At 46.1% G+C, this 24,055-nt stretch overlaps 1 protein-coding gene across 1 annotated transcript in view; it reads left to right on the forward strand.

The window, feature by feature from the left end:
• The window catches only part of agxta (alanine--glyoxylate and serine--pyruvate aminotransferase a), a 111,898-nt gene that overhangs the window by 16,594 nt on the left and 71,249 nt on the right, over positions 1 to 24,055 (forward strand). The window contains exons 4-7 of the mRNA XM_069899352.1: positions 6,685 to 6,785; positions 9,706 to 9,776; positions 13,043 to 13,127; positions 14,447 to 14,542. Of these exons, the coding sequence (XP_069755453.1) occupies positions 6,685 to 6,785; positions 9,706 to 9,776; positions 13,043 to 13,127; positions 14,447 to 14,542 (353 nt within the window). The remainder of the gene's footprint in view (positions 1 to 6,684; positions 6,786 to 9,705; positions 9,777 to 13,042; positions 13,128 to 14,446; positions 14,543 to 24,055) is intronic.

Raw genomic sequence — 24,055 nt, forward strand, 5'->3', positions numbered from 1 at the left:
TCCCAAGTGTTGGAATCTCAGAGTCTCACTGTGTCATGTTGTGCCAGTGGCCCTAAGATTCTCAATGACTTGTCATAGTTTGCTTTTCATCTCCCTTGCATACATTTTTTTTTCCTGTTCGACATCACGGTTCTTGTTTGGGTCTGAAGAGTAGGGAAGTGTGGTGTATAGTCTACGTCCCATTAGAAGCTCAGAGGGTCACATGAAACGATCAAGTGACGAAGCTCTGTAATTCAATAGAACTAGATATGGATCTGAGCCACTGCCTAGTGCTTTCTCAAGCAACAGTTTAACTATGTGAACTTCTTTCTCTGCTTTACTCTTTGACTGTGGATGAGGAGGACTTGAAGGTGCATGTTGAGTTCTGGAAATCTCTACAACTGTAGTATGGTCCATTGTCACTGTAGACAATTTGAGGAATTCCATGTCTTACAAAGCCACAGATATGCTAACAAGCAGCGCAATCACCAGATAGTTTGAAAGATAATCAATAACCATGTGGAACAGATCAGATACAGGAAGTGATTCAGTGATCAGATTCACATGGAGATTCACATCTGACTCTGTGGAACTCTCATTGTGTGCTTTACTCTGCGTCATTGCCCTGGATAATGCATCAGCTAACACAATTCAATCATAATGTTGCAGCCTAATGTCAGTCTTTGGATTTGTGGCGACATTTCACTGAGATTTTTCTTGATTATTGTTATTAATGGCTTGTGGTCTGTCTCTGCCACGAATGTTGGTTGACCGTACACATACCTCAAATCCGTAGACCAGACCTAGACACTCTTTCTTGATCTGTGCATATCGATATTCAGATGTTGTCATCGTCCTTGATGTGTATATTACTGGCCTCCAATCTTCTCCTACAGCCTGAAGTAGTACAGCGCCTATTACATCTTTTGAAGTGTCCATGGATATTTTTGTCTTTCTGGATGTGTCAAAGAATGTCAAAAGCATTTATTGTGTAGTTAGAATGGTCTTCAGTCGTCCCCATTTGTCCTCATGGTTCTCTCTTCATTTGAATTCATATTTGTCCTGTAACAACTTCCCTAGGTACATTGCTTTGGAAGACACAGTTGGTATGAATTTACAAATTAAATTAATAATTCTCAACACTCACAATGTCCTTCTTGTCAGTGACTCTAGGCATCTCTAAAATTGCTTTTGCCCTGCTCTTATCTGGCACGACACCTGCCTCTGACAGTTTATCTCCCAGAAATGTGATTTACCTTCACACTAAATTGACATTTTTCTCTGTTTAACATTAATCCATACTTCTGGATGTGTTACAGCACTTTGATGAGCCTTTGAATGTGTTTTTGTGTAGATCCTCATAGGATCATGTCATCCATGGACATGTACCCTATTTATGCCTTCTATGATCTGCTCCATTGTCCTGTGGATCACTTCTGGAGCTGAGGAAATTCCAAAAGGCATCCTCAGATAGGAATATTGACCAAACCTTTTATTAAATGTACATTATTTTGTGCTTTCATCATGCAGTTTTATTTGCCATAGGCCCTGCATCCAATTTAGTGCAAAACTTTGCACTGGCCATTTTACTTGTAATTTCATCCATGGTTGGATTTTCATAATGTTCCCTCTTTATATTGGCATTCAAGTCTTTTGGCTCCATGCATACGTGTAGGTCACAGTTCTTATTTTTGACATACACCATTGAATTCACCCATTCTGTGGGCTCTTCCACTTTCTTTATGACCCCTAGTTCCATCGTTTGGTCAAGATCCTGCTTGAGCTTATCTTTTAGTGGTGCTGGAACCCTCCTTGGGGCATGCATTACTGACTGTGTGTCATCTTTTAACTGTATCTTATAGGTGAATAGTAGAACTCCAAACCCCTTAAAGATGTCTGGAAATTGATCCAGTATTTCCTCTACACTGTTCCATGCTTGGTCACTGTTAATATGGTACATCCTCTTGACTAGGTTTAAGTTTTCACCTGCTTTGTCACCAAGCAGCGATTCATATCCATCTGTGACTACTGCCAACCTGAGGTGGTGCTCTTAAATTTTTAACTTTCACCTTTCGTGTCGATGCTCCATTGTAGGTTTTGAGCAGTACAGGATTTGCATGGACGTAATTGCAATTGCATTGCATTACTGATGTATTCACAGATCAAATTGACCTTTGCCCGTGCCCAGCTTGAAAGGAATATTTGTTCCATTTGTATGCAGTGACAGTCTGACACTATTTACTTTTCATGCACTACCATACCCACGAAAAGTATATCACTGAGAATAGGTTCTTCTATCGTGTGCTCACTTTTACTTCTGTTAGTTTCCCTTTTGGAAAAACATTGCTTTACATAGTGATTCTGCCCTTTGCACTTGTTACAGACTTTCCCATAAGCTGGGCATTGCTTTGGCGCATGTTTAGTGCTGCATCGTTTACAGTTGAATGTCTCTCCATCTTTTTGTTCTTTCCTGTATCTCATATTTTATGTGAGTCCAGGCACTATGGCTATGACTATGCCTTCATTTTCACTGGCTTTTATACTACCACCAAATTTTTTGTGTGCTGCAGAGTTAATTCATTGGCATGGCATATCTTCACAGCTCCAGTTCTGTCTCTCGCAGCAACCTCTTTCTCACTTTCTAATCACTAATTCCAAACACAATTTGATCACAGATCATTGAATCTTGCAGCGATCCAAAATTGCATGTTCTTGCTTTTAATTTTAAGTGTATTAAAAAAGTATCAAAGCTCTCTCCCTACAGCTGCGTGTGTGAGCAAAACATGAACCCCTTGAAGGTTTCATTTTTCTTTGGTGAACAGTGTTCATCAAACATCTTGATAACCTTGTTGAATTTGCTCTGGTCTTCTGTCTTGGAAAAATCAAATGTGTTGAAAGCCTCTAGAGCTTAAGGTCCTACCACGGTTAAGTTGCAGTGCAATCTTTCGTGCATCCAGTTCGCTGTCAATTCCAATGGCTTGCAGGTATCACATAAATATTTGTACAAATAGCCTCTGCTTGTGGTTGACATTTCCAGTCCATTTTACAGAGCAGGTATTTTTAAACTCTCCATATTTTCTCTGCCGATATCGACTGTTACTCACTATGCAGACTGTGGTGTTTCTTTCACTCCTGTGCACAGCAGCACATTCCTGGTGTTTCTTCCACTCCTAGTACCATGTGATTTTCTAAAAATTATAATAAAGAAACAAGTTATTTTTAAACAACTAGATTTATTAACTAAGCAAACAGCACTCAGAACAGAACACACACAGATGACACCTCATGTGGAGGCAAACCTGATTGAATTTTTTGAGGGGGGTTATGAAAAAGGTTGATGAAGGGAAAGCTGTGGATGTTGTCTATTTAGACTTTAGTAAAGCTTTTGACAAAGTTCCCCACAGGAGGTTAGGAAAAAAGGTGGAGGCATTAGGTATAAATAAGGAGGTAGTGAAATGGATTCAGCAATGGTTGGATGGGAGGTGTCAGAGAGTAGTGGTGGAAAATTGTTTGTCCAATTGGAGGCTGGTGACTAGTGGAGTTCCTCAGGGATTGGTCCTGGGTCCACTATTGTTTGTTATATATATTAACGATCTGGAAGTAGGGGTGGAGAATTGGATAAACAAGTTTGCGGATGATACAAAGATTGGTGTTGTTGTGGACAGTGAGGAAGATTACCGTAGATTAAAAGGTGATTTAGGAAGGCTGGAGGTGTGGGCTGAGAAATGGCTGATGGAATTTAATACAGATAGGTGTGAGGTGTTACATTTTGGAAAGGCAAATCTAAATAGGTCATATGCATTAAATGGTAGGCTATTGAGATGTGCAGAGCAACAAAGGGATTTAGGAGTGATGGTAAATAGTACCCTCAAGGCTGATACTCAGGTAGATGGTGTGGTGAAGAAGGCATTTGGAATGTTGGCCTTCGTAAATCGGAGTATTGAATTCAAGAGTAGGGAGGTTATGATGAAATTGTACAAGGCATTGGTGCGGCCAAATTTGGAGTACTGTGTACAGTTTTGGTCACCAAATTATAGGAAAGATATAAACAAAATAGAGAGAGTGCAGAGAAGGTTCACAAGAATGTTGACAGGATTCAGGATTTCAAGGTTTGACTTACTGGGAAAGGTTGTGCAGACTGGGGCTTTTTTCTCTGGAGCGTAGAAGATTGAGGAGGGAATTGATAGACGTTTAAGATTTTAAAAGGGACAGACAGAGTAAATGTGGATAGGCTTTTTCAATTAAGAGTGGGGGAGATTCAAACTAGAGGGCATGGTTTAAGATTGAAGGGGGAAAATTATAAAGGGAACATGAGGGGAAATTTCTTTACGCAGAGGGTGGTGGGGATGTGGAATGAGCTTCCAGCAGACGTGGTTGAGGCAGGATCATTGGTTACATTTAAGGATAGACTGGATCGTTACATGGAGAGGAGAGGACTGGATGGGTATGGACCGGGTGCTGGTCAGTAGGACTAGGAGGGTGGGAATTTGTTATGGCATGGACTAGTAGGGCTGAACAGGCCTGTTCTGCGCTGTAAGTGGTTATATGGTTATATGGTTATATCCATCATGAATCCTGCCAAGATCTAACATTCCCCAGATGCCATCTTTGTCTCCTCCTATTGGTAGCACACTATCACCACAGTATGTGACCCTTCTTTAATTTCGCACAAGTGCAAGATAGTATGTGGATGCTCACTGTGGATCAGTTTATGTTTGAGCTTCTTCAGTGCAAATTTGTCAATCATCATGGAGACACTGGTTGTTATTTAATTCTAGCCCCTAACTCAGAGAGAGAGTTGTTGTCTTTATAAAAAAAACTCAACCTTTTACTGAATGAAAGCGAAGAAGTGAGGTTGGATAGATGTGCTATTGTGTCACCCTCTGTGCAAGTCTGTGTGTGTGTGTGTGTGTGCGTGTGTGTGTGTGTGTGTGATTGTGTGTGTGTGTGTGTGTGTGTGTGTGTGTGTATCTGTGTGTCTGTATGGGTGTGTGTGGGTGTGTCATGCACACCCAGGCTATATTATACTCCTCACTTCCACTATCTCCTGAGGTTTAGATATTTGGACCAACAGCGTTCTTGTCAGCAAACAACTGCTTCATCAGTATTCAATAATGTTGGTTACTGAGAACTGGCTGATCAGAATATGGAGACGCAAGGGCTGCCCACCCAAACTAGATGGTTTAATAGGTCTTCCCAGCTCAAATGTAAATGAATGATCTTTCATGAGCATCCACAGTAGGAGCAAGATAATATGTTCCAACAACCCCAAGCAATAATCAATAGCGAGTAATATGTTTTCACTACATTGGGTGCGGGCGAAAGTATCTCAACATGCAGTTAAACCAGAATCACTGCAGAATAATGCTTAGACTTCTTGTTTTAAAGGCCTCCTTCAGAATGATAACAGAATTTGTTGTATTGTTTACGGGAGCTACTTACTCCTCCTCTTCATTAGCCAAGGCTTCAGAAATGATAATAAATGGTGCTAGCTCAATTATTCAGAGAGTGATAAAATCAAATTCTTACACACAGTGGGCAATGACTTAGTGAGGTAGATCGTTAGAAGTTAGGCTGAGAATCTATTAGCCAAGCTGAAGACAACCAATGCAAAAAGACTGAAATTAACCAGCACCAGGATCTAAAAAATAAATAGACGGTGGTGCTGCCAGGTCTGCTGTAATGGCAGCAATGCCACTGGTGTGAAGCTGGGGAGAGCAGGGAGCGGAGACGTTGCTCTTCCATGGGGTCCTTTCACCTAGTCCAACTGCTGACAGCTCCACACAAGTTTTGAATGATCTGTTAAATGAAATGATGGTGTTTTATTTAAAATCTTGTGTCTGCGAGGTCTGAGCCCAAAATGGTGGTGTCTCTGTTTTGTGGTGGCCTCAAGGGATTGAAGACTCCAGGGGGGTGGCAGAATGGTGCGGGGTACCAGTAATAGGGAGAACACCTCCCCCCCCCCCCCATTGCCCCTAATTGAAAAGAAGAGGCAGAGCAGAATACCCTAAAGACATTGACCATGGTGGCGGACCAGCGGGGGGGGCTTGTCTCTGTGGCTGAAGGACACACACAGATGGCGAGCTGTTGGTGACTTGCGGGTGAGGAACCTGCACTTGCTGCAGGCTGCTAGCAACTTGAAGACACACTTGGAGAATGGAGAATGTATAATGGTTTATGAGAACCAAGTTTCAGAAATGGAATTTGAGAGGATGCTGAGGGCAAGGAGGGCTCCCGAAGGGCCTTGGTTCCTCATTGAGTTGCACTTTTGGATCTGGGCCTGGGTTGTCAATGGATTGAATGGAACTAGAGCGCTGGAGGTGAATCCATGGACACGCAGAGACTCTGGGGGACTCCCTTTTCCTTCTCTTTCTCTGACTGTGTGAGACCCCGGGAAGACTAAAGGCAATTTGACGTAATATTACATTTCAATTTTCCCTTGCAACCGCTGTAACCGTATCTGCCTGTCCCGCATCAGACTTGTCAGCCACAAATGAGCCTGCAGCTGACGTGGACATTACCCCTCCATTAATCTTCGTCCGCGAAGCCAAGCCAAAGAAAAAAAAAAGCATTTCTGTTTTATCACATGCAATAAATAGCATCTGAAGGGTACATAAGGAACAGCCGTGTTTCTGACTTTAACGTTTGCAATGTTAATTTTAGCCACGCGTGGGCAGCATCAAAAAGATCTGCTTTATTTTGCAGGCTTTGGTACGGCATAAGCCCATTCTGTTTTTCGTGACACATGGGGAATCCTCCTCGGGTGTGGTGCAGAAGATAGATGGGATAGGACAACTCTGTGACAAGTGAGTACCCTGACCACGCAGTGAACTCAGAGACACCAAACTTCTCTTTCTGATTTCAGGGGAGATGAAAGTGCAGTTAAAAGCTATTTAATTTTTCCTCAATTCAAACCTTAGTTGATGCTTCATTTTTTAAATTATCAGACATACAGCACAGTAACATGAGCCAGTGACACCCAAAGGGGTCGACAAAACTATTTATGAATAAAATTATGATCCCGCATGATTTAATTTCAACATACCACACAGTAACAGGCCTGTCTGGCTCACGAGCTCGTACCACACAAACACACCACAATCCCTGCATATTTTTGGAAGGTGCGAGGAGACTGAAGCCCTCGGAGGAAACCCACGCAGACACAGGAAGAACGTTCAAACTCCTTACAGACAGCGCTGCCATATGAACCCAGGTTGCTGAGGCTGTAATAGCGTTGTGTTAACTGCTACACTCACCGTGCTGCCCAAAAGCATCAGAAACTGAAGTGCAATAAATCAAACTATGTAGGGGGAAGAGAACCAGGAAACCTGCAGATGCTGGAGATTCTCAGTGGATCAGGCAGTATCCGTGAGGAGAAATCATCAGTCAACATTTAGGATCGAGACGTAGTATCTAGGGACCATAGGTATCAAGGTGGTGGTGACTCCTATATTGACTGTAGAATTGTTACATAGATTTTCCAAATGTTTGATTGTTGAAATGAATAGGAATTCCACTGTGTATTCTGGTGAATAAAAATATCAGCTAGAGCACTTGGTAAAGCTTTACTGTGTTGGCTATAAAAGAGTCTTTGAAAGCTTTTATCACCAATTGCTCAAGAGAACCTTGGACCAGCTTTAGTTGAATTTTGTAAGTTCGATATCTAACATTGTCATCATGAACCCTGATACTGAGCCTACAGAAGGTCCAATCTGTAAAACATCCAGAAAATTTCAGTAATTGTTGAACTTGCTTTGGTGACCTTTTAAATTTAAATTTTTAAAAAATGTAGACAAACAGTACAGTAACAGGCCCTTTTGGCCCACAACCGCATGCCATTCAATTACACCTGATTGACCTACAACTTCCAGTTCGTTTCGAATGGTGGGAGGAAGCTGGAGATATCCCACACAGACACAGAGAGAATGTATAAACTCCCTAGAGACAGCGCAGGATTTGAACCCTGGTCTCGATTGCTGGTGCTGTGACTGTGCCATCCTTAAATAAGTAAAATTTGGAATGCTAGTGCTACACCAAATCAATGCTTATCTTTCATGGGAAGTACCACAACTCGTACTGCAGTGGGTAATTCAGCATTCTCAGTTTTAAAAAAATGAGTGCTACAAACAGAAAAACAGTCCTCTCACCCAATCCCAACTATTCTGAGGTCTTCTCTCGAGTTGGGCCTTCGTTTAATCCCAATTTTCTTTGTTGAATCAAGAATTTTTTTTAAATGTTGTCAATGAATAGCATTCACAAATTAAATGAATTTGGGTAAGATTCGTAGATGACTCAATTAGCTGATATTATGAAGACTGGTGATGTGTAGATAATGAAGAAGGTTATCTAAATATCTTTCTACTTATTCCTTGAAGAATGGGTTAGGCTCGAAATGACAGCAATTTATCTTTGTCTCTTATGGATGCTGAAAAGACTGGCTGAGTTTCTCCAGCATTTCGGTGTGTTTTTACTACAATCACAGCATCTGTAAACTTTTATGTTTCACAAAGGGTTCAGAATAATATGGAGAAGCTGTAAAGTTGGGCAGAGCAATGGCAAATGGTGGATTTTTGGTGGCAAACAAAGGTAGGATGTACAGTGGTTCTCAACCATTTTCTTTCCACACTCACACCACTTTAAGTATTCCCTATGTCAATGGTGATTAGTAAGGGATTGCTTAATCCCTTAAAGTGGGATGTGGGTGGAAAGAAAATGTTTGAAAACCATTGTTTTAATCATACCTAATTGACTCGTTATGTGAACAGTTTTATAACTCCAAAGGAAATGGGGCAATGACAATTTTTTTCAAGCAGAATATTTCAGGAACAATTGGGCCTAGAGCAGTGGTTCTCAACCTTCCCTTACCACTCACATCCCACCTTAAGCAATCACTTACTAATCACAGAGCACCGATGGCATAGGGAATACTTAAAGTGGGATGTGAGTGGAAAGAAAAAGGTTGAGAACCACTGGGCCAGAGCACTGAAAACAAGGGCTGTGCTATCACTTTACAGCTTTAGCATAGCTGTTAGTGTAATGTTGTTAGTGCCAGCAATTGGGACCAGGGTTCAAATCCCACACTGAAAGGAATTTGTAAGTTCTCCCCTTGTCTGCATGGGTTTTCCCCAGAGGCTCCAGTTTCCACCATCTCTTCAAAAATGTACCAGGGGTTTGTAGGTCAATTGAATGTCATTGGGTGGAATGTACTTGTGACCTTAAAGGGCCTGTAACTGTGTTGTATGTCTAAACTTTAAAAATAAATTGTTGAGGCTGTGCCAGGAGTATTGTATGTGGTCCTGGTCACAGCTCCATAGGACAGATGTGATGGAGCTGGAGAGGGTGCAAGGAGATTCACCTGGATTGGAGTTTTATGGTTTTAAGGAGAGATTGGATAGACTGAAATTGTTTTCCTTGGAGTGAAGGAGCTGATGGGTGATGAGATAAAGGTATCTGAAATTATGAGTGGGATAGATCGTAAAAATATTTTTCCCATAGTATTAGTGTGCAAGACCACAGGTGTAAGATGGGAGATTATAGAGGATCTGAATGGGTTTGTTTCACACATAGTGTGGTTGGAAAGTAGACAGATGGTAGTGAAGGCTCTGGACCTATTGAGGGTAAATGGATTGGTGTAGGTTGTATAACACTTAATGTCATGTTGGGCCAAATGTCCTATACTTTGATCTCTTCTATACCCATCACTGATGTTGCCTTATTTCTTTCCAGGCATAACTGTTTGTTGCTGGTTGACTCTGTCGCCTCTTTAGGTGGGGCCCCACTGTACATGGACAAACAGGGTACGTATGAGACCCAACATCATCAACAAAATTAACCTAATTTTACTGTCTTCCTTCGTCATTAAATTTGTAACATTAAATAAAAACAAAATGCTGGATATGCTCAGCAGGTCAGGCAGAAATTGTGGGGAGAGTGTCAGAATGACATAGCTGGCTCACAGCTGCAGTGATCTGCATGGAATCCTCACCTCTGTGGCTATTTGTGGAGTTGGCGCAATTTCCCTATCAATGCGCGGGATTCCTCTCACATTCCAAAGATGCACAGGCTGGCAGCTTGGGAGGAAGACAGGCAACAGCGGGGGTGACATCTGCTGCATCACAGTCTGCTATGGGCACACCAATACCCCTGAACTTACAGGCCTAAAACAAGGAGTGGACACAGCTCAGGACATCACAAGCAAAACCCTCCCCACCATCGAGAACATCTGCAGGGAATGCTACCATCAGAGAGCAGCAACAATCATCAAGGATCCACCCCACCCAGCACACGCTCTGTTCTCTCTGCTACCAGCAGGAAAGAGGTATCCACGTCACCAGGTTCAGGAACAGCTGCTATCCCTCCACCATCGAACACACCAACAACAAACTCAATTAGGGACCAATTTAAGGATTCTTCCTTTACATTTTTTCCTCTCTGTATTGCAGTTTGTTTACATTTATTTATTGTTTACATGTGTATGTTATGTGATTTTTTTTGTGGTAATTCTGCTTCACCTGCAGGAAAAAGGAATCTCAGCATTGTATGTGATATTATATATGTCCTCTGACAATAAACCTAAAATCTAAATCTAGCTTCATGCAAAGTGGTGAGAGAGTGTCAGCTGAAGTGTGTATGTAGGCCCCTTTTTGACATTTCAGAGAAATTTGGATAGTTTCATGGCCGGGAAGGTACCGATGGGTCAGAAGATCTGTTTCTCTACTGTAGTTTTCCAGGGTTAATTCACTGCCTGAGTGTGGATGTGAGTGGTAGATGGGAATGTGGAGAGAATAGAATGTGGCAAGTGTCGGATTAGTCTAAAGATAGTCACATCAACTGAAGGGTTTGTTACCTTGAAAGTCAACAATTCAGGTCAAATTGGCAGATCCTTTTTACAGCCACAGCAACTCCATTAATTCCTTCATTGGAAGCATTTCATTTCAAAATTCTCTGAGCATTTTCGGCCTGAACTTTGCTGATGTAAAGTGCAGCACTATTCCTCATTTTATTGCCAGCTTTTGGAGTGGGGTCCTTTACCTACTTAAGAAACATAGAAAGCTACAGCACAGAAAACAGGCCATTCAGCCCTTCTAGTCAGTGCTGCAACATCATTCTGCTCGTCCCACTGACCAGCACCCATTCCATAACCCTCCAGACCTCTCCCATCCATGTATCTATCCAATTTATTCTTAAAGCTCAAAATCACGTCCGCATCCACCACATCAGATGCCAGCTCATTCCACACTCCCACCACTCTCTGCTGTTCCCCCTAAACCTTTCCCATTTCACCGGAAAGTCATGTCCTCTTGTATTTATGTCTCCTAATCTAAGTGGGAAGAGCCTAGTCACATTTACTCTGGCTATACCCCTCATTATTTAGTAAACCTCTATCCCCTCATTCTTCTTCATTCCGAGGAATAAAGTCCTAATCTATTTAATCTTTCTATGTAACTCAACTCCTGAAGACCCAGCAACATCCTAGTAAATCTTCTCTGCACTTTTTCAACCCTTCCTATAGTTTGCAACCATTACTGCACACAATACTCCAAATTTGGCCTCACCATAACATTCCAACTGTACTCAATACTTTGATTTATGAAGGCCAATATGCCAAAACCTATTTTTACAATCCTGTCACACCACTTTCAAAGAAATGTGTATCTGTATTCCTAGATCCATTTGTTCCTCTGCTCTCCTCAGTATAGATGACACTTCCCTCCTTCTAATGTGTCCCACTTTCAGAAAATGTCATCTTCAAGGAAAATAAGCAACGATATTCTGAACTGCATCTTATTGACCAAATAAACTTTATAATTGCAGCTGTAAATAGCTTCAATTTTTGTTGGTAAAAGCGAATAAACATTTTCATAGCTTCGCACTTCATGACGATGAATAAACTAAAGCACATTGTAAATGATAACGATACTCAACTTCAAACAAATATAAATGAATTAAAATGATAATAAATGATTAATAATAAATAAAATGATTTAAAGTTTCTCAAGAGAGCTTACTCTCCTTCCATGGTTATTCCAAGAATGAAAACGATCTCTTCGTCCGCTCGGATATTATGACATATGATGTCATAGTAACTATTGGTAACACTACAAAACAACCATTTTTCTTAAAGGGAAAATCATAAAATAACCCACAAATCACAAACACAAGGTTTTAACCTTTACACTCAGTGCCCGACCATTTACTGTGTATGTCCTACCTTGGTTAGTCATTAAAAAATGCAACACTTTATAACTGTCTGCATTAAATTCCATCTGCCATTTTCCAGCCTATTTTTTCAGTTGGTCCAGATCCCTCTGCAAGCTTTGAAAGCCTTCCTCACTGTCCACAACACCTCCAATCTTAATGCCGTCAGCAAACTTGCTGATCCAATTTCCCACATTATCATTCAGATCATTGATACACAGATCCCCAACACAGATCCCTGAGGCGCACCACTAATCACAGTTCTTACTTTCTAACGCACCTCTGTGACAAAGTCCTAATGAATTGGAATAGAGTTTACAGTAATAGTTCAGCAAGCTTTGCTACACTTGGTGGAATTTTGACTTCTTAAATCCTTTTCACTCTTTGTTAACCTGGGTATGTGTCCTTCTATTTCATTGAATTCTTTCTTCTGCCTGAGAAACATTTATGAACACTTTCTAACAACTGATATCAGTGTTTAGCTGAAATAGCTCAGTGGCAAGAGGAGAAAATGTTCCAACCTTGAGTTCTCACGAAGGAGCTGCACTCAAATGCTCCAGAGTCAAAAAATTAATCATTGCAGAATATTTGTTGTTTCAGAACATGAAATCCAATTGACTGCCTTTCATTAAACATATATTCCATCCATTCCCTGATACAAACATGATATTTATATCTTCAAGTAGGAATGGACCAAAACACATGAATCAACAAATTTACTCTTGGCAGTGAAAGGCAAATCTGACCAATTTCTGTACTTCCCCAATTGGCCAGCCCTCCCAAATAAATTACACAACAACCTAACCCAGCATTCTGCCGGCCTTGCTCATGGTGTCAAATGATGTGACTATCTTTCTCCTTTCAGGTATTGACATCCTTTATTCTGGATCCCAGAAAGTCCTTAACTGCCCCCCTGGGACAGCACCAATCTCCTTTAACGACAAAGCCTGGTTTGTAACTCTTCATTCTCTTTCTCTCATCTGCTCTGCTACTTTAGTGATCCCAAGGAATGGCAGAAATCCAAGTCTTGCCTCCTATCAATTACCCATGACTGTCACGACCATAGACCATCTAATGATTTCACACCACATCATGGGTTTTGCTGAATCTCAAGCTGTTGCAAGGAAATATTTAGAGGAAGGGCAGTGCACTTCCAAGTCCTATTTATTCCTCATCACTTAGCAAAGTAGATGACAAGTTACACCAATCTTTGTGGAACTTTGGTGATTGACAAGTTAGTCACAGTTGTTTCTACTTTACTGAATTTGAGTGCTCTTACCTTGCACATGATTTATTACTGAATATTTATATTTTTGCACAGTTTGTCAACATTTCTTTCTTTGTTCACATTTCTCTTTTATTGAGTGCAGTTTGCAATACTGACAAGTAGAAATTCCGCCTGTCACATAGGGAAGAGAACTTCAGGGCTGTACGTGATGCCATGCATGTAGTCTGACAATAAAGTAGAACTTTGAAAATTAACGAAGACATGAAAAAGTTGATGAAGCTTCCAGAGACCATAAAGATTGAGATATAAATGCATGTTATTTCCTTAACATTTTTAATGGGAGACAGACTTGCTCTGCCCAATATTTTTAGACAAACAGCACGGTAACAGACCCTTCTGGCTTGCAAGCCTGCGCTGCCCAAATACACTAATTAGCTTGCAAACCTTGTACATCTCTGAAGTGTGGGAGAAAACCGGAGTACCCAGGGGAAACCCACACAGATTGGAACCGGGTCACTGGCACTGTAAAAGGGTTGCACTGACCATGATGCTAAACAACAAACTAATTTTTAAAAATTCCAGACTACCTCAGAAATCAAGAAAAAAATTGGTTGCTCCATTCTTCTCACAATGTTTTGAGTCAAACTTGATCATTTTCACTCTGAACTCTACCACTACCCATAATGTCATGCGTAATTATCCATCACCAAGTGCAGATTCTTAAAGGTGCATTAGTCCCTGCTTGACTACATTTCAGCGAAAGTCACTATCACAGCTTTTTGCCATAATTTCCCTCAGCTGTTCATTGTTCCTCAAAATAAGTAAATTAAATGAGTAAATTTCAAATTGTTTCCTGCTTCTATTCAGTTATTCTTTCTTCGTAAATCAGTATCCTCCTTTTGTGTAAAAGTATTCAATGGCTTGGCCTATCTTGAATGTATTAGAACAATCAGGAGCCGAAGGCTATTATCAAACTGCCAGACTATATTTCTCAAATGTACTGCATCACTTTCTAAATGTGGCTTTCTGTTTTGTTTACAGCCAGAAAATATTTAATCGGAAGAAAAAACCTACTTCTTTGTACCTTGACATGAGTTGGCTCTCAAACTTCTGGGGCTGTGATGGGAAGCCGAGAAAGTGGGACAGAGTTCTGACCTTTCTTTGTGGGAAATATTCAAGTTTAAGGGGAATACATGGATGAGGCAGGGTGGGGGGTATTGAGACACTGTGGAGTGAGCTGGTGTGGGACAGGGTGGGGGGTATTGAGACTGTGGAGTGAGCTGGTGTGGGGAAGGGTGGGGTGTATTGAGACACTGTGGAGTGAGCTGGTGTGGGGCAGATGGGGGGTATTGTGACACTGTGTAGTGAGCTGGTGTGGGACAGGGGGCATTGTAACAATGTGGAGTGAACTGATGTGTGACAAGGTGGGAGGTATGGAGACACTGTGGAGTGAGCTGGTGTGGGGCAGGGTGAGGGTAATTGAGACAATGTGGTATTAGCTGGTGTGGGGCAGGGTGGGGGTATTGTGACACTGTGTAGTGAGCTGGTGTGGGGCAGGGGGCATTGTAACAATGTGGAGTGAACTGATGTGTGACAAGGTGGGAGGTATGGAGTCACTGTGGAGTGAGCTGGTGTGGGGCAGGGTGAGGGTAATTGAGACAATGTGGAGTTAGCTGGTGTGGGGCAGGGTGGGGGTATTGAGACACTGTGGAGTGTGCTGGTGTGGGGCAGGCTGGGAGATATTGAGACAATGTGGCGTGAGCTGGTCTGGGGCAAGGTGTGAGGTATGAGACAGTGTGGAGTGAGCTGGTGTGGGGCAGGGTCGGGGATATTGAGACTGTGAAATGAGCTGGTTGGGGTGTGTGGGGGTTATTGCGACATGGTGGAGTGAGCTGGTGTGGGCAAGACTGGGGGGTATTGAGAAAATGTGGAGAGACCTGCTGTGGGACAGGGTTGGGTAGTATTGAGACAATTTGGAGTGAGCTTGTGTGGGGCAGGGTTGGGGTTATTGAGACACTGTGGAGTGAACTGTTGTGGGACAGTGTGGGGGTCATTGAGACACTGTGTAGTGAGCTGGTGTGAGGCAGAGTGGGGGCGGTCTAGAGTCAATGTGGAGTGAGCTGGTGTGGGGCAGAGTGGGGGGTATTGAGATATCTTGGAGTGAGCTGGTGTGGGGTAGTGTAGGAATATTGAGACAATGTCGTATGAGCTGGTATGGGGCAAGGAGTGGGGTATTGAGACACTCTGGAGTGAGCTCGTGTGGGGCTGGGTGTGGCGGTTGCCTTAGACGCAGAGAAAGCCTTTGACAGAGTAGAATGGAATTATTCATTCAAATTACTACTGAAGTTCAACATAAGAGAGCAATATTTTAATTGGATTAAAGCATTATTGAAGGGACCATTGGCAATGGTGACAATAAATGGATATATATCAAACCAATTTAAATTAAGCTGGTCAACTCGGCAAGGATGTTTGGGGCAGGAGGGGGGTGTATTGAGAATCTGTGGATTGAGCTGGTGTGGGGCAGGTTGGGTGGTATTAAGACACTGTGGAGTTAGCTGGTGTGGGGCAGGTGAGGGATATTGAGACACTGTGGAGTGAGCTGGTGTGGGCAGGGTGGGGTGTATTGAGACACTGTGTAGTGAACTGGAGTGCGGCAGGCGGGGGGTATTATGACACTGTGTAGTGAGCTGGTGTGGGGCAAGGTGTGTTGTATTGAGATATGGTGGAGTGAGCTGGTGTGGGGCCGGGTGGGTGGAATTTAGACTCTGTGTCGTGAGCTGGTGTGGGGCAGGGCAGGGGATTTTGAGACACTGTGCAGATAGCTGGTGTGGATAAGTTTGGGGTTATTGAGACACTGCAGAGTGAGCTGGTGTGGGGCAGGGTATGGGTATCGAGACAACGTGGAGTGAGCTGGTATGGGGCAGGGTGGGGGTGTATTGAGTCAATGAGGATAAAGCTGGTTTGGGCAGGGTGGAAGTTATTGAGTGTGGAATGAGCTGGTGTGGGGCAGGGTGGGGGTATGAAACACTGTGGAGTGAGCTGGTGTGGGGTAGGGTGTGGTTTATTGAGACACTGTGGAGTGAGCTGGTGTAGGGCAGAGTGGGAGGTATTGAGATAACTTGGAATGAGCTGGTGTGGGGTAGTGTGGGGATATTGAGACAATGTCATGTGAGCTGGTATGGGGCAATGTGCAGGGTATTGAGACACCCTGGAGTGAGCTGGTGTGCAGCAAGTTGGGAGATATTGAGACACTGTGGAGTGAGCTGGTGTGGGGGAGGGTGGTGGGTATTTAGACTCTGTGTTGTGAGCTGGTGCGGGGCAGGGAAGGTGGATTTGAGACACAATAGATAGCTGGTGTGGGGAAGAGTGTGGGGTATTGAGACACTGCGGAGTGAGCTGGTGTGGTGCAGAGTGTGGGGATTTTGAGACACTGAGCTGGTGTGGGGCAGAGTGGGGTGGTATTGAGATAAAGTGGAGTGAGCTGGTGTGGTGCAGAGTGTGGGGATTTTGAGACACTGTGGTGTGAGCTGGTGTGGGGCACAGTGGGGTGGTATTGAGATAAAGTGGAGTGAGCTGGTATGGGGCAGGGTTGGGGTTATTAAGACATTGTGGAGTGAGCTTGTCTGGGGCAGGTGGGGGGCATTGAGACTGGAATGAGCTGGTGTGGGCAGGGTAGTAAGGTGGTGTGGGGCAGGGAGGGGGATATTGAAAAACTGTAGTGAGCTGGTGTGGGGCAGGATGGGGGGTATTGAGTCAATGTGGACAAAGCTGGTGTGGGGCAGGGTGGGGGGTTTTGAGACTGTGGAATGAGCTGGTGTGTGGCAGGGGAGGGTTATTGAGACAATGTAGAGTGAGCTTGTATCGGGCAGTGTGGATGGTATTGAGACAATGTGGTGAGAGCTGGTGTGGGGCATTTGGGGGGTATTGAGACACTGATGAGTGAGATAGTGTGGGGTAGGGTTGGGGTATTCAGTCAATGAGGATAAAGCTGGTGTGGGCAGGATGGGAGTTATTGAGACTGTGGAATGAGATGGCATGGGGCAGGGTGGGGGTATTGAAGCACTGTGGAGTGAGCTGGTGTGGGTCAGGGTGGGGTGTATTGAGACACTGTGTAGTGAGCTGGTGTGCGGCAGGGTGGTGGGTATTGAGAAACTGTGGAGTGACAAAGTGTGGGGAACGGTGGGTGGGAATTGAGACACTGTGGAGTGAGCTAGTGTGGGGCAGGGTGGGGGCTATTGAGACAATGTAAAGTGAGCTGGTGATGGCAGTGTGGGGGGTATTGAGACACTATCGAGTGAGCTGGTATGGGGCAGGTTGTGGGTATCGAGATTACGTGGAGTGAGTTTGTCTGGGGCAGGGTGGAGGGGATTGAGACTGGAATTAGCTGGTGTGGGCAGGGTTGTAAGCTGGTGTGAGGCAGGGAGGGGGGTACTGAGACAATGAAGTCAGCTGGTGAGGGGCAGGGCAGGTGGTATTGAGACACTGTGTAGTGAGCTGGTGTGGGGGTTAATGAGACACTGCGGAGTGAGCTGGTGTGGTGCAGACTGGGGGTTCTGTTGAGACACTGTGGAGTGAGCTGGTGTGGGGCAGGATGGGGGGTATTGAGTCAATGTGGACAAAGCTGGTGTGGGGCAGGGTGGGGTATATTGAGACTGTGGAATGAGCTGATGTGGGTCAGGGTGGTGGTATTGAAACACTGTGGAGTGAGCTGGTGTGGGGGGGGCATTCAGACAATCTGGAGTGAGCTTGTGTCGGACAGTGTGGATGGTATTGAGACATTGTGGTGAGAGCTGGTGTGGGGCATTTGGGGGGTATTGAGACACTGATGAGTGAGATAGTGTGGGGCAGGATAGGGGGTATTGAGACTATAGGCTGAGCTAGTGTGCGGCATGGTGGGGGCTAATGAGACAATGTGGACTGAGCTGGTGTGGGCCAGGGTGGGGTATATTGAGACAATGTAGAGTGAGCTGGTGTGGGCAGGGTTGTAAGCTGGTGTGAGGCAGGGAGGGGGGTACTGAGACAATGAAGTCAGCTGGTGAGGGGCAGGGCAGGTGGTATTGAGACACTGTGTAGTGAGCTGGTGTGGGGGTTAATGAGACACTGCGGAGAGAGCTGGTGTGGTGCAGACTGGGGGTTCTGTTGAGACACTGTGGAGTGAGCTGGTGTGGGGCAGGATGGGGGGTATTGAGACAATGTAGAGTGAGCTGGTGATGGCAATGTGGGGGGTATTGAGACATTATCGAGTATTAAGATAATGTGGACTGAGCTTGTGTGAGGCAGGTGGGGGTATTAGGAACTTTGGAATGAGCTGGAGTGGGGCAAGTAGGGTGTATTGAGTTTCTCTGGTGTAAGCTGGTGTTGGGCAGGGTGGGATGTATTGAGACAATGTGGACTGAGTCAGTGTTGGCAATGTGGGGGGTATTGATACACTATCGAGTGAGCTGGTGTTGGCCAGGGTGGGGGGTATGGAGACATTGATGTTAGCTGGTGTGGGGCAAGGAGAGGGGTATTGAGTCAATGTGCACAGAGCTGTTGTGGCACAGTGTGGGGTGGTATTGTAACACAATGTAGTGAGCTAGTGTGGGGCAGAGTGGGGGCTTTTGAGACAATGTTGTCTGAGCTGGTGTCGGGCAGTATGGAGGGTATTGAGACAATGTGGTGAGAGCTGGTATGGGGCAGTTGGGGGTTATTGAGATACTGTGGAGTGAGATAGTGTGGGGCAGGGTGACGGGGAATTGAGACACTGTGGAGTGAGCTGGTGTGCGGAAGGGTGGTGCTATTGAGATAATGTAGAGTGAGCTGGTGAGAGGAAGTTGGGTGGTATTGAGAACTGTGGAGTAAGCTGGAGTAGGTCAACGTGGGGGGTATTGGGGCACTGTGGAGTGAGCCGGTGTTGGGCAGGGTGGGGTGTATTGAGACAATGTGGACTAAGCTGGTGTTGGCAATGTGGGGGGTATTGAGACACTATCGACTGAGCTGGTGTGGGGCAGGGTGGTGAGAATTGAGACACTGGTGTTAGCTGGTGTAGGGAAAGGTAGGGGGTATTGAGACACTGTGGAGTGAGCTGGTGTGGTGCAGTGTGTGGGCTATTGAGTAAATGTGGACAGAGCTGATGAGGGGCGGGGCGGGGGGGGGTATTGTTACTGTAGTGAGCTGGTGTGGGGCAGGGTGTGGTGTATTGAGACACTGTGTAGATAGCTGGTGTGGGGAAGGGTGTGGGGTATTGAGACACTGCGGAGAGAGCTGGTGTGGTGCATAGTGGGGTGGTATTGAGATAAAGTGGAGTGAGCTGGTGTGGGGCAGTGTTGGGGTTATTGAGACACTGTGGAGTGAGCTAGTATGGGGCAGGGTGTGGATATCGAGACAAAGTGGAGTGAGCTTGTCTGGGGCAGGGTTGGGGTATTGAGACTGTGGAATGAGCTGTGTGGCCAGGGTATTAAGCTGGTGTGGGCAGGGAGGGGGTATTGAGACACCATAGTGAGTTGGTGTGGGGCAGTGCAGGGTTAATGAGACACAGTGGAGTGAGCTGGTGTGCGGCAGGGTGGGGTGTATTGAGACACTGTGGAGTGAGCTGGTATGGGACAGGTTGTGGGTATCGAGACAAAGTGGAGTGATCTTATCTGGGGCAGGGTGGGGGTATTGATACTTTGGAATGAGCTGGTGTGGGCAGTTTAGTAAGCTCGTGTGGGGCAGGGAGGGGGGTATTGAGACACCGTAGTGAGCTGGTGTGGGGCAGTGCAGGGTTAATGAGACACTGTGCAGTGAGCTGGTGTGGGGCAGGGTTGGGGTTATTGAGACACTGTGGAGTGAGCTGGTATGGGGCAGGGTGTGGGTATCGAGACAAAGTGGAGTGAGCTTCTCTGCTGCAGGGTGGGGGTATTTAGTCTGTGGAATGAGCTGGTGTGGGCAGGGTAGTAAGCTGGTGTGGGGCATTGCAGGGTTGAGGAGACACTGTGGAGGGAGCTGGTGTGCGGCAGGGTGGGGTGTATTGAGACAATGTGGACTAAGCTAGTGTTGTGCATGTGGGGGGTATTGAGACACTATCAAGTCAGCTAGTGTGGGGAAGGGTGGTGGGTATTGAGACACCGGTGTTAGCTGGTGTGGGGCAAGTTAGGGGGTATTGAGACACTGTGGAGTGAGCTGGTGTTGGGCAGAGTGGGATGGTATTGAGATAAAGTGGAATGAGCTTGTGTGCAGCAGGGTTGGTGTTATTGAGACACTGTGGAGTGAGCTGATATGGGCCAAGTTGTGGGTATCGAGACAATGTGGAGTGAGCTTGTGTGGGGCAGAGTGGGGGGTATTGAGCCTGTGGAATGAGCTGGTGTGGGCAGGGTAGTAAGCTGGTGTGGAGCAGGGAGCGGGATATTGAGACACTGTAGTGAGCTGGTGTGGGTCAGGGCGGGTAGTTTTGAGACACTGTGTAGTGAGCTGGTGTGGGGAAGGGTGGGGTTAATGAGACACTGTGGAGTCAGCTGGTGTGGGGCAAAAGTGGAGGTTATTGAGATAACGGAGTGAGCTGGTATGGGGCAGTGTGGGGGCTACTGAGACAATGTGGAGTGAGCTGGAGTGAGGCTGGGAGGGAGGGTATTGACTCAATGTGGAGAGAGCTGGTATGGGGCAGGGTGGTGTGTATTGAGACAATGTAGAATGAGCTGGTGTGGGGCAGGGTGGGGGTTATTGAGACACTGTGGAGTGAGCTTGTGTCAGGCAGGTGGGGGGTATTGAGAACTGCGGAGTAAGCTGGAGTGGGGCAGGTGGGGTGTATTGAGATACTGTTGTGTAAGTTGGTGTTGGGCAGGGTGGGTTGTATTGAGACAATGTCGACTGAGTTGGTGTTGGCGATGTGGGGGTTATTGATACACTATCGAGTGAGCTGGTGTGGGACAGGGTGAGGGTTATTGAGACATTGGTGTTAGCTGGTGTGGTGCAAGGAGGGGGGGCTTGAGACACTGTGTAGTGAGCTGGTGTGGTGCAGAGTGGGGTGGCATTGAGATAAAGAGGAGTGAGCAAGTGTGGGGCAGCGTTGGGGTTATTGAGACACTTTGGAGTGAGTGGGTATGGGGCAGGGTATGGGTATCGAGTCAAAGTGGAGTGAGCTTTTCTGGGACAGTGTGGGGGGTATGGAGACTGTGGAATGAGCTGGTGTGGGCAGGGTAGTAAGCTGGTGTGGGGCAAGGAGCAGGGTATTAAGACACACTGGAGTGAGCTGGTGTGGTGCAGGATGGGGAATAGTGAGTCAATGTGGACAGAGCTGTTCTGGCACAGGGTGGGGGTGGTGGTATTGTGACACGTGTAGTGAGCTAGTGTAGAGCAGGGTGGGGAGTATTGAGACAATGTGGTCTGCGCTGGTGTCGGGCAGTGTGGAGGGTATTGAGACAATGTGGTGAAAGCAGATATGGGGCAGTTCGGGGTTATTGAGATACTGTGGAGTGAGATAGTGTGGGGCAGGGAGGGTGAGAATTGAGACACTGTGGAATGAGCTGGTGTGCGGCAGGGTGGGGGCGATTGACAAAATATCGAGTGAGATGGTGCGGGGAAGTTGGGGGGTATTGAGCCACTGGAGTGAGCTGGTCCGGGGCAGTTGCGGGGGTATTGAGAAATGTGGAGTAAGCTGGTGTTTGTCATGGTGGGGGGTATTGAGACACTGTGGATTGAGCTGCTGTTGGTCTCGGTGGGGTGTATTGAGACAATGTCAACTAAGCTGGTGTTGGCAATGTGGGGGGTATTGAGACACTATCGAGTGAGCTGGTATGGTGCAATGTGCGATCTATTAAGTCAATGTGGACAGAGCTGATGAGGGGCGAGGCAGGGGGTATTGTGACTGTGTAGTGAGCTGGTGTGGGGCAGGGAGTGATGTATTGAGACACTGTGGAGTGAGCTAGTGTGGGGAAGGATGGTGGGTATTTAGACTCTATGTTGTGAGCTGGTGCGGGGCAGGGCAGGGCATTGAGTCAATGTGCACAGAGCTGTTGTGGCACAGGGTGGGGTGGTATTGTAACACAATATAGTGAGCTAGTGTGGGGCAGAGTGGGGGCTTTTGAGACAATGTGGTCTGAGCTGGTGTAGGGCAGTATGGAGGGTATTGAGACAATGTGGTGAGAGCTGGTATGGGGCAGTTGGGGGTTATTGAGATACTGTGGAGTGAGATAGTGTGAGGCAGGGTGGTGCTATTGAGATAATGTAGAGTAAGCTGGTGAGGGGAAGTTGGGTGGTATTGAGAACTGTGGAGTAAGCTGGAGAGGGTCAACGTGGGGGGTATTGGGGTACTGTGGAGTGAGCCGGTGTTGGACAGGGTGGGGTGTATTGAGACAATGTGGACTAAGCTGATGTTGACAATGTGGGGGGTATTGAGATACTATTGAGTGAGGTGTGGGGCAGGGTGTGGGGTATTGAGACACTGGTGTTAGCTGGTGTGGGGAAAGGTAGGGGGTATTGAGGCACTGTGGAGTGAGTTGGTGTGGTGAATTCTGGGGATATTTATTCAAGGTGGACAGACACTGTGAGGAGCAGGGTGGGGGGTATTGTGACTCTGTGTGGTCAGCTGGTGTGGGGCAGGATGGGAGTTATTGATACACTGTGGAGTGAGCCGGTGTAGGGCAGGGTGGGGGGTATTGAGACTGTGGAATGAGCTGATGTGGGGCAGGGTGGGGGTATTGAAACACTGTGGAGTGAGCTGGCGCGAGTTAGGGTGGGGAGTTTTGAGACACTGTGGAGTAAGCTGGTGTGTGGCAGGGGGGGTATTGAGATAATGTGGAGCCAGCTTTTGTGGGGCATTTGGTGGGTATTGAGACACTGTTGAGTGAGATAGTGTGGGGCAGGTTGGGGGGTATTGAGACTATGGACTGAGCTGGCGTGTGGCATGGTGGAGGCCATTAAGACAATGTGGACTGAGCTGGTGTGGGCCAGGGTGGGGGGTATTGAGACAATGTAGAGTGACCTGGTGTGGGGCAGGGTGAGGGCTATTGAGACACTGTGGAGTGAGCTTCTGTGAGGCAGGTGGGAGGTATTGAGAACTGCGGAGTGAGCTGGAGTGGGGCAGGTGGGTTGTATTGACACAATGTCTACTGATTTGGTGTTGGCAATGTGGGGGGGTATTGATACACTATTGAGTGAGCTGGTGTGGGGCAGGTGGGGTTACTGAGACATTGGTGTTAGCTGGTGTGGGGCAAGGAGGGGGGTATTGAGACACTGTGGAGTGAGCTAGTATGGGGCAGGTTGTGGGTATCGAGACAAAGTGGAGTGAGCTTGTAAGGGACAATGTGGGGTATTGAGACTGTGGAATGAGCTGGTGTGGGCATGGTAGTAAGCTGGTGTGGGGCAATGAGGGGGGTATTAAGACACTCTGGAGTGAGCTGGTGTGGTGCAGGTTGGGGAATATTGAGTCAATGTGGACAGAGCTGTTGTGACACAGGGTGGGGGTGTATTGTGACACGTGTAGTGAGCTAGTGTGGGGCAGTATGGGGGATATTGAGACAATGTGGTCTGAGCTGCTCTTGGGCAGTGTGGAGTGTATTGAGACAATGTGGAGAAAGCAGGTATGGGGCAATTGAGGGTTATTGAGATACTGTGGAGTGAGATAGAGTGGGGCAGGTTGGGGGAATTGAGACACTGTGGAGTGAGCTGGTGTGCGGCAGGGTGGGGGCTATT

The sequence above is a fragment of the Narcine bancroftii genome, chromosome 9 (assembly GCF_036971445.1).
Source record: "Narcine bancroftii isolate sNarBan1 chromosome 9, sNarBan1.hap1, whole genome shotgun sequence".
Taxonomy (NCBI): domain Eukaryota; kingdom Metazoa; phylum Chordata; class Chondrichthyes; order Torpediniformes; family Narcinidae; genus Narcine; species Narcine bancroftii.